General features: G+C 37.0%; 1 protein-coding gene across 1 annotated transcript; it reads right to left on the bottom strand.

Moving 5' to 3' along the window:
- Positions 1–5,235: 5,235 nt before the first annotated feature.
- LOC106056959 (uncharacterized) lies at positions 5,236–7,608 on the bottom strand. Its single transcript, XM_013213920.2, has 2 exons — positions 7,087–7,608; positions 5,236–6,347 (listed from the first exon to the last, which is right to left on the bottom strand). Exons 1-2 carry the CDS (start codon positions 7,305–7,307, stop codon positions 6,233–6,235), a joined length of 336 nt encoding a protein of 111 aa, XP_013069374.2. The 5' UTR covers positions 7,308–7,608; the 3' UTR covers positions 5,236–6,232.
- Positions 7,609–11,636: the final 4,028 nt, after the last annotated feature.

The raw sequence follows: 11,636 nt of genomic DNA, 5'->3' as shown, positions 1-11,636 counted from the left end.
CGAGCCCTTTTCCTGCGTGCCCTCAAATAACAAAAATCGAAACACAGGGAGGGGGGAGGGGGAGACTACTAAAGAGGAAAATAGTGAATAGAAAAGGCTAACGAGGGGGGGATAATGGAATCTTCTCTGTTAAGCTGCTTCCTCTTCTGCAGTCACTAGTCCCTGGTTTCTCTGGCCCTTTTTTTTTAAATGTATTTTAAAAAAACAAAAAAAAAAAAAAAAAAACGATAATGTCGAGGGATACGGACGTATCGGATCTAAGACGTCACATTAGTAGAGAATGTTGACACCGGCATCCGTTTCGGCATTAATCCCACATGTCAACACCTTAAATTGTGTGGGGAGGGGGAGTCAGGGCGCCAGGTCTGGGTGCGCTACTAGGCTGTATGTGCAAATTAGATTTAAAGCAAGCTTACTGGAACGTTTGAATTGGACAACTTTTTTCTTCTACCAAAGTGTTAATGATCAAACCCCATCCCCAGGACTCCTCCCTTAGCTTTTTCTCACTTTTTAGTTCCCCCTCTCAACCCTCCCCTTACCTACCTACATAAAAAGGTAAACTGGTAAATGTATACTTTTCCTTTAAGCAACTGTATCTCCAATGACTTGAAGCAGACCGTTTTGACCATTTGAACTGTCCAGAACTATGTCTAAGGGGTCAAAGTTGAGTGCTTATAAAATGGGCAAATCAGGTGATAATAAGTCCATAATCAATGCTTCCGTACTCTGAGCACCGGATACACCAGAAGGCTTACTATTTATAGATGTAGTAGTATATTCAATTAAATAGTCCCATTTATTCCCTCTTGCTATAAGAATGGTTTTGCGTGTAAGTGTAGGAGTCTTGTGTGCATAGAATGTGCCTATTTAAATTATAATAATATATTGAGATTTTTTTTGGGGGGGTCACAGCTCACTTTGCATATGATGAAGGTAAACAGGGACTCAAATTATTTCTTAGTACACTAATGAAGAAAATAATGAAATGACTTTAACATGATATCTTAAAACGGTTACAAAACTTGATTAAGGTCATATATGCCTTTCAGTGCTACGAGTTAATAGTCTTTATCACGAGATACATTTCTGACATATTTGTGTAAAAAAATTGGTTTATAGGTATATGCATAAAGAATGCATACTTTATTTGAAAACAAAAGGTACTCAGGATTGTCACTAGCAGTTTTAGCTTTGTGGATCTAAACATAACACCCTCGTTTACTATAAACCATATAAACAGTTGACATTAATTTCCCCTATAGATCGCAATGTCTGAAAGGGAAACCTTTACATATTTGCATATAAAAGAAATAAGAGATAGATAGATAGATAAGATAAGATAAGATAACTTTTATTGATCCAATCAAATGGAAATTCGGTTTGACTTCAATTGACAACCTCAGCGTAACTACAATACAATAACAAAATAGATGCACAATATAGATGCACACATTCACATAATCAGCACTTTATAAATAGACTTTTATGTACTTCTCGATGACGACAGAATGTTAATTTTTTAAAAAAAGATAGATAGATAGATATTACTGGTTTGCATCGAAAACGGGAAAGAGAGAGGGGATTGAAGGAGATAATCTCAATTGTCCCCCTCCTTGTGAGATTAGCTTGTTGACATGTATGGCCGAGCGACAGAGTTAGAAAAAAACAACAACGGCTAAGGGCCCATGATAGCATCATTAGCTTTAATGGCGCGTCCAGAATCTCCGTCTTCCAAGTAAGTATCTTGTTTACGTTTTACGTAAGAGTCTGTACTTCTGCCAATTAAAATGACGCGAGTCTTAATTAACGGCCATAACTGTAGAAAAAAGTGATAAATATCGCCGCCGAGTACACTGCGTATGAAATAAAGCTGGGGCGGGGGGGGGGGGTGGAGGGCGAGCTTCTCTGGTGGAGAGCCTCTGACACTTTAGACAGAAGAGGGAGAAGAAGCCAACATTCCCAGGGACTCACTCTAAGGAAGATGTAACAACAACAATCTAGTCAATAAATAATAGTTCATCCTCCAAGTCAAAGATCCATTTTGGAATGACTCAAGAGTACCTGGCAGAAGCTGTGGGGATAACACATGCCACAGCACGGAGACACCGCGATGCATCCTGGATGTCATACATGCATCACGCTGAGAATGAGGTGAATATTCAGTAGATCAATTAGACGTCTTCAGCATTCAACCATTTTGAGACTAGGACATGCAGCAAGTATCGCCCCAGCCTAAAATAAATAGATTGGTCTACTCGGCACTTCTTTTGAAATCTAGCCATTTTGGCCGCATTTCAGTTTTGAGTCTTAGCCTCGTTTTGAGATCGAGACTTTCTGTAACAAATTTATTTGAGCGCGATTGAGTAAAATAGATCTCAATGTAGATAATTAGGACAAGAAGATATTAGAGAAAAGTTAATAATAAGGAAAAATAAATTGTAAATATAGTAAATTAGTTAGTAAAGTAAATTAAAATACGTGGGTTTGACCATTGTCGTTGGGCGCCACTTGTTATGTCTTATATGTGATGAGACTCCTTTAGCGATACACTTATTATCCTGGAATGGGTTGCCTGAGCAAGAAAACCAGTGACTTAGCAGAATTTAGGTTATTGGTTAATATGCATGACTAAATGCATGACGCGTAGGACGTAATCATCTTCTTTTTGGAAGTAACGTCTGTATTATATAAGATAAGATAAAATTGAGAAAGAATGATAGAGAGAAAACATAAAGTCAGCAGTGAGAGTGAGAGAAAGAGATAGAGAGGCATACAGAGCTAGAACGAGAGGGAGAGATACGAGTGAAAGAAGGAGAGATTGCCAGAGTGAGAGAGAGAGAGAGAGAGACTAAAAGGAGGGTGGGGGGGGGGGAGAGAGAGAGAGAAATAGCCAAACGAAAAAAGAGTAATACTCTTAAATTTTAATTGTTTTTTGTCCCGGCCAAATTGGCATTTTTATGAGCGTATGTCTTCACTAATTAATTGCTAGAGCTGCCAGGTAATTAGAGGTTATGTCCAAGTGGCATCTATAACTTCGGGAGTCTATTCAAGCCATTTACGTCAGGGAGAGGTGTTCAAGCCATCACGTGACCTCGGGCTCTTATACCACGTGATTTGTTGTTGGCGAAATTGAGAGAAACGTTAAGAGAAAGTAAAATGTGTGAAGGAGAGAGAGTGAGAGAGAAAGATGGAGGAGGGAGAGAGAAAGAGAGATGATAGAGAGGAGTGTAGAGAAAAAGAGGTGAGGGGAGGCAGATAATGAACAAGAGAAATAGAGAGAGATAAGGAGGGAGAAAAAGAGAAAGAGAACGATAGGGGGAAAGAGGGTGGGAGGTCGAGGAGGGAGAGAGAATGAAAAGAGAGTGAGAGATAAAGGAGAGGGAAAGAGAGACGGAAAGAGATAGAAAATTAGAGGGGAGGAAGAAAGAGACGCTTAGAGAAGAAAACAAAACGGGAAAGAGGAAGATAAAGTTCCAATGATATTGAACAAAAAACGTTATATAAGAGACAATGAAAATATTGATCACATTTCTCCTTAAACGAATCCTGACATTAAACCGAATCCTGATCTCAGGTACCGGTATCCATAAAAAAAAAGTTTTTATTTGAGACCTGACGGCCCAGCCCTAACAAGGACGTCTTACTGACATCTGTTCTTTGAAACGATAAAATCCTATCTCTACCTAGATTCAAAAGACAAAAATCTTACCACTGTTAGAGTTATCAAAAGAAAATAATTTGAGAACAAGTCCTATCAGCCAAGGCTTCCATCCACAGCTTTTTGAGACTCCCTGGCTTATCAGTCTCTATGTAGGAAAAAAACTGTTGACACTATGAACTGCATTTGTAACTCATTTTTTTCGCGGCCCCCGAAAGGGGAAAAGACGCTATTAGTTTTGTATGGCCTGTCTGTCCGTCTGTCTGTCCGTCCGTCCAGTTTAGATCTCAGAAAAAAAAAGAGAAAATGAAAATTGGACATCATGATATTACAGAATAACTTATCTTCTGACAGCTTAGGGGTGCAGATTTATTTATAATGTAAACAATAGTATCACATTAAGAAATGAATCGGATACGAACAGGATAGTACACAATTACAAGGTAACAAAAGGCCTACCATTCATGATCATAACATTGGCCTAGGTCCTAGGTCTAGTAATTTTAAGATTAAACGTGTAAATTCATAAGAGTTCTAGTCTAGATATAGTAGATTCTATATCAAGATTCTATATCTAGTTCTAGATTTAGATCTAGGCTTAGATCTAGACTTAGAGTTAGACCTTGAATCTAGATTTAGATAAAAAACTAGGTCTAAATCTAGCTAGTTCTATGTCCAGTTTGTATGACAAAGGACAATGGAGATACTAATTTTTATTTGCGAGGCAAAGTCTTAATGTTAAGTCATTTGTACACAATTGTTTCTTAAAGTAGGTCAAGAATTTTTTTGTTTTTTCGTGTTGCCAATTTATCTAATTTTGAAGCATAAATCTGTGTTAGTTTCTCTTTATTACATGTAACATGTTATTAATTTTGAATGTATGGATAAGGTTAATAATTATTATTTTAAAAAATATAAGTGTACGCTAAATGAATATATGAAGGCGTTCAGCATAGACCCAGCCACCTGGGAGACAGAGGCACATGACAGAGCATCATGGCGTCGCGCTGTGAAAACTGGCGCACAGGTTGCTGAGGAAAAGAGAACCACGCTGGCAGAAGAAAAACGCCAGAGAAGAAAAGCAAGGCCCACGACACTAGCTCCAGCTGGAATAACCTGCCCAGTGTGCGGCCGAACATTTCGGGTTCACATAGGTCTCACCAGCCACATGAGGAGGCATAAAACCCCAGTGCAAAGTCCTCAGCCCCCTGGATGACAAAGTGGTCACCATCGAACAACGATGGACGAATTATATATGCTGTGGCTGATGGGTAAAGCACTTGGAACCGGAAGTCCTGTGTTCGAATCCTATTGAAGACTCTAGGTGAACCACTTCGGGGGCCGGTTTTGAGTTAGTGTTTCCACACTAACTGTTTTTGTAACCGGGTTCAATTGTTAAAATAATTTTAAAAAATGTTTTTATCTTAAGGTCCAATTAAAGTCTTTATTAAAAGTTACAATGAAATTAAAGTCTTGATACAGTAAATCCTGTCTTTCAGAAAGAAAGATAGATAGATAGATAGATAGATAGATAGATTAAACCTGATATGGACATACACATATTAACTCAGTTTAAGTCAGTTCCAGTTTGCTATTTATTGATACATATCAATATCGTAAAGTTATCCTCTTTTTTTGTCTAGAATTATATAGCATATTTAAACCTATACAATTGTTAAATACTTCAATGCTTTACACTTCGCCAGTTTTGTAAACCAAATATCATAATAATGTAAATGTGTAAGTATGAAAATAAAAATAAATAGACCTTTTATTGATGCTGTCAGCTCTTCAAGCCTACTAGAATAAGAGACTGAACTGTACAATTACACATACAGTTGATCATTATATTTATATACCACCATTTTTTTAATTACTGGAACCAAGTTACTATCTATTACAGTGCTGACACGCGAAACATTTGAAATGTATAATTATATAGTTACATAAATTAACATACGAGTGTATATTTTTTTATATTATCTATATTTTTACCAATGATATTATTAATATTTTGTTGTTTTATTTTTCTTTTAGTTAGATAGAACCATTGATTTCAATCATTTTGAATTCTTGATTACTATCAAGGTTAATAAAATAAAAAAAGTTAAATTTACAATGTAAGGGAAATAATCAACTGAATAAATAGCATAGAGAAGAAAATCCTATTATTACTTCCCCTTTGTAATATCTCTTAGCTATAAAAATTTCCTCTTATGCCATTCAATAGAATGATAGAATTCCGCTATATAGAACTTTGTACTAAGCGTCTGACCTGGATCGAATTATTAACGCCTGTGGTAAATACCTCTTCTTCACTAGATAGGTTTATTTACTCTATAACACAGGGAAATTTCTGATAAGGTAGATAATCGTGTCTTTACATTTCACTATACATGATATAGTTATAGCAGTGACATAATAAGATGAAACTATTTAATAGTTAGTTCCCTTATCGCATCCCATCTCTGTATACGTTGTAAAAGGTAACTTCAACTGAGATGGTCTTGCTACAAATGACTACTATTCCAAGAAAAGCTGTGTGCAGCGCCATTGTCCTCACTGCTCCATGTGCTACACCAGGGAAGACTCCAGCTCTCGGAGGACTTCGAAGTCGTTGGCCTGGTCACCGCTTGATGGCCTTGAGTACTGCAGGAACTGGTCCCATTGCGAGGAGTGTCTAGCGTACCTGTGGACCAGTTAAAGAACATTAAAGTTACGACTTTTGTCTCCCTTGATTCACCTATGTTACGCGAGGAAGTAGTACCTAGAATAAAAGGGCATTACCCTGGCTAATTTGAACCTTCTAGAATGAATTGACCTAGGTGTTCTCATTCTCTTCTTGAAAGTCCAAGGCTAGTAACTCTGGATTTATTAATTGACGGTAATCTAATTACGAGTGTGGTCATTGGTTTGGATTTTAAACGTTCATGAAAATTGAAAAAATAATGAAATAAACAAAAAATCATCTACCTTCAATGATTTGGTGATATGTGTGTGTGTGTGTGTGGGGGGGGGGTGACATTAAACTGTATTTTTTGTGATTTGTAAAGAGAAACAACTTAAAATTATTTTAAATGGTTTTTTGTTTTGTTTTGTTTTTGAGAACTAGAATGTTTACAGATATATACTCTTTCATAAAATATTCTTTTTACCATTGTAAGGAGGTAATCATTCATAGGGCCAGCTCATTTCAATGAAGACTTGTTGCCCCTAAGCTGCCTGAATGCCTTAGGCAGAGAAGATCCCCTACAGTTTTCCAACCCGAAGATGCCCATTTCAATTGAGTATCTCGCCCAAAGCAGTTGAGGCCCGCTACAGCCCACCACCCAAGTTAAGTTGCTCAACCGAGTTTCTGTCTGTAATACGTAATACAATTAAAAGCGCCCCTCCTTACATGGCATCAAATACAAAACTAATCTACTAACTTGGGCCAGCATTTCAGCAGGGCGTACACAGCGGCGCCCATCACGCCGAAGAAGAAGTTGGCGCAGGCGGGTGGCAGGTGGGACTGCGCGTGCAGACCAAGAAGCACTGCAGCGACCCTGGTGTCCATGTCCAGGATGGACTCGGCTGTGAACAGGAACTTGGACAGGAGAGATTTCACCGTATGCTTCAGTTTGTACTTGTCCTCCCTCGCTTGCGACATGGGCAGCTGCTGGTACCACAGGATGACTTTCGGAGGTTTGATTTTAAAAGCAAAATGTCGACTCACTTCCCTCCACCGACTTCACCTTTTGTATGGCGCCCTAGCTTCTTGGGAAACCACTGTCATATGGTAGATGGTCTTCGTAATGGCATAGTCTGGACTTGTGACGTCAGCTCAGGGTTTACAAGTTGGACTCAGCTGTGAAATTGTTTCAGTAACAGCATGTTTGCAGCTTTTTAGCGTTCTCCCATTAGATCTAAATATTATTTATCAACCCAGGCTTTGGATTTGTTTATCATAAGCCACAACTTCCGTATTGTTTTAAGTCTCGTGTAAAAGAATCGGATTTTCCCCTTTGATTATCGGGCAATTTATTTATAACTAAAGCATTTCCTTTTTTTTTTTTTTTTTTTTACTTGATTTTTTTTTTCGGTAGATCGCTTCTTCTGTAGGCCAGTTTCATATTCGGGCATTTTGACACTACAAGCATATCAGAGTAATCTGCTATTTGTGTGCATTTTGATTTAAATGGGAACTCCTGGTATGGCTTTGACATGGACACATAAACGTAGGTCTTTCAACAAATAAAAAAAATGCCAGGGATAATTAAGAACAGAAATATACATTTAATAAAAGCAATCAGAATAAACTGTAATTGTAAATAACGCCATCCAATGTGGAACTATTAAATATAAACTATGGGAACTGCCCACTACAGCAGGCCTACTTCTACTAGGATTGTCGGAAACTAATGCTTCTGACAACAATAACAATCTCTCAAGGGTCGTAACTCTACATTAACTAATAGACCAATGAAATCATATCAAATAAACCTAGAGTTCGTTATATATTACAACCAAGATTCTATCAAGTGCTTTTTACAATACTCTATACAGATACAATCATCACAGATCCAGGTGACATTTTTCAAGCAATACAATAGGCTTTGTTGCTGAACATAAAAAATATATATGTGTCAGACGCGAATAGCCCAATTTTTCTGTAAAAGAAATTACAAAAGTCATTTCTCTATAGAAGAAGTTACGAAGGCTATATAAAACTCAACCACAGACCTATATATACTACAATAAATATAGGTTTTTGATTTCTAGTTACGATTTATTTAGGTAGGTGCTATTTTACTATTACATACCAAGTAAGAGAGTTTAGAAAAACCCAGGTTTGTTTCTTGTGCAACGCTATTAGCTAACACCGTATATCATCTCTCCATTAGTATATTTAGATCTATAATCTAATTCTAGTCTAGATCTATATTTTAAAAATCGAATAGATCTAGTAATAGTATAGATTCTATCTTGAGACTAGAGTGCCGAGTCTAGCCTATGCTATGCCTATAGTCAATTTTGTATTACAATAAAGTCTAGATATTACTGAAGACTATAGTTTATTAATTCTTAGATTATTAGATATAGACATAAGACATAGATCTAATAATAGGTTACTATAATATATTTACTATAATCTATACTTAATCTACTAGACTAGAGATCTTTCTATAGATCTATCTATAATCTAGTCAATTTAGATCTATACAATATTCATTATAATACTTCTACTTATTTAATAAGTTAGTACATAGACTTAGATCTAAGTCTAAATCTAAATCTAGATCTAAATCCATTATGGATTATTAATAGATTTACTTTTCAATGCCTAGACATAATTATAAAATTGCTAATGATGTCTAATGACTGATTATTTTTATTTTTTTAATAGTAATAGGTCTAGTAGATCTAGGTCTAGACTCTAGACTCTACTTAAATCTAGTCTAAAATAATGACTGTCTAAGACTCCAGATGATTGAGACTTTCACATATAGGTGTTGTTAATAATACGGCATGTCGGCTGAAAGTACACTGTATACTAAGTATCTTCTAAATATATAATTCTCTTCTTCCCTCAAGATTTTTGTCGAGTAGCAAGAAGTAAAGGAAAGATCACTCTGCGGATAGTCCACGAGAAAACATAAGGAGGGGGGGGGGGGAGAACACGTCACAAAATAGCAGGGACCGTTGCAATATCACTCTTTTGTTTTTATTTCTATCTCACGAAAAAAAAAAAGGGGGGGGGGAAAGTAATCTACTCTGTAGTAACTATCGAGGCGACAGAACACGCTCAAGACTGTGGACACAGTGGAAAGATCACTCTTTTATTTTTGCAACTCGGACGGAGGGAGTTATCCTAGGTAATTTAAGAAGCGAAAATAAATGACAATTTTCGTCTATATATTTCAGGAGATTTGTATGAGTTTTCAAAAGATTTTAATAATTTCCGGATATTTCCAGGACTTTTTCGTATATTTTGCAATTACAGGAGATTTCCATGACCTCCTATTGAATCGAAAGGAGGCCGAGGAAATCTGTTATAAGTTACACCTAAAATTAGCGCGGGTCCTATAAAAGTGCGGGGCCCACTACGGTCGCATAGATTGCAGTGGCCTAGTTGGCCCTTCAAAATAGCGGCGTATGCTACGCAGCCGGTCGACTAGTACATATATAAAGTGCTTTTTTTTTTTCTTTGTAAAAAAAAAAAAAAAAAAAAAAAAGGTGCCGGTACTCAGTAATAGATTGTCTAACTTTCAACTACTAATAAATTAGCAATTAACTTTGAAATACAAGAAAAGTAATAATTTTTCCCGAAATTGAACAAAGGTGCCGGTACCCCGTGCCGATGCGTACCGTCACAAAAATATATTGTTACAAATCTCACTATCCAGGCTCTCTGCAAACTGCACCATACACCACCAACTTAAAGAACTTGACAACTCAGGGCTCCAAAGTAACGTAACACTTTAATAGTTGAATAAATAACAGCCAATACTGTACAATTGGCAACACGTAACACAGGACTGTACAAATATCTCTCCGATAACACCGTACCGCCGTATCACCTCTTGCACTGGCCTCTCCGTCTCGTTCCGGGCTTGCACTGGGTTCAACAGTTCAGGACTGACTTCACACACTAGGCTCGTTGTGTCGGACTCGATCGCAGACCAAGATCAAGACGCCAGTCGTCTCAACTGTACTTAACAGTACTCCGCACTGAACCGTCGTAATGCTCCGTACAGAACCACACCGTTGAACTGTGCTGTAGTCGACCGTGTTCTGAACCCTTGCCATGAACCTTCTGTCGTGAACCTTGCTGTATTGAGCCCCTTTTCTTAACCGTCTTGACTGCGACACCTCCGCTCTTTATATAGGGTCCCTACTGGCCTTCTAGAACCGGACGGAACATCGCTCGATGTTTCTAGCCTCGTCACATGACTACATCCCCTGTGACGCTTCTGAGCTCTGTTCACGACGTCGATCCTACTCGAACCTTCATGTTGACACTCGTCTCGGCTGACCGTCGTAGCTCGTCACGGTTGACCGCTCGTCTAGCGCTGGCCTGGGGCGATTTGCGTCGGCTGACTACACACACAACACTACCTCCATCTGTGCCACCACCAGGTTTATAACAATATGTATATCTCAATCTTCTTTCATTAATTTTTTTTTGCGGGTTTATTGCTACTTAATACATTGATACCGGATCGATTCATATTGGGCCTAAGTATACAAGCTGGATCTCGAGCATTGGAGAAATTTATTTTTTAAATACAAATTTTTTATGAAAGAGGCAATATATTAATTGTTTGAAGTTTGTAACTTCTTAAATTCAGGCTAAAAATATCGAAGTCTACATTTTTACACTCTTTTCTAAACAATTAGAAGAAATGGACTGACACATAATGTACCTTGCGTACATTTGCAAAAACACAAACTCTCTTTGTAATATTATCAGTTAGACTTTCAAAACTATTTAAAAATAATTCTATTTATTATTCCTTTTTAGAATAAGGATATCAACAAAAATTTGCCTTGTGACTTTGTCTAACAGAAAAAAAAAAGAAACTTACGTCTATTTATGCGGTTATTTATAGTTACCTAGTAATATAAAATATATTGAACTAACTCGTACATTCATCATAATGCAGCCATGTGTATTTTCGTTTATTAACATAGAATTATTTAGGACCAATATTTTACAAAGTCTGCTTGGAGAAATCAGGTATACCCATTAGGATAAAACACGACCCCTTTACTCAAGAAAAAATTAAGAAACTAGAACAGACACAAAATAGACAGTGACATTCATAACAAACTAATATTCAAAATTGATAAGAGTAACACCTTTTTAACTAATCATTTAAAAATCACTACAATTTTTTTGAACAATCATTTTTGTGTATGAAATTGTGTATCGGAAAATGCCGGGTACTTGAAATAAGTTAGTCCTAAAAAAACAACACAGATCTTGGGTAAAATA

This window comes from Biomphalaria glabrata, chromosome 3 (genome assembly GCF_947242115.1).
Source record: "Biomphalaria glabrata chromosome 3, xgBioGlab47.1, whole genome shotgun sequence".
NCBI classification, from domain to species: domain Eukaryota; kingdom Metazoa; phylum Mollusca; class Gastropoda; family Planorbidae; genus Biomphalaria; species Biomphalaria glabrata.
The sequence above is the reverse complement of the archived record's forward strand: the minus strand, read 5'-3'. Positions and strand labels throughout refer to the sequence as shown.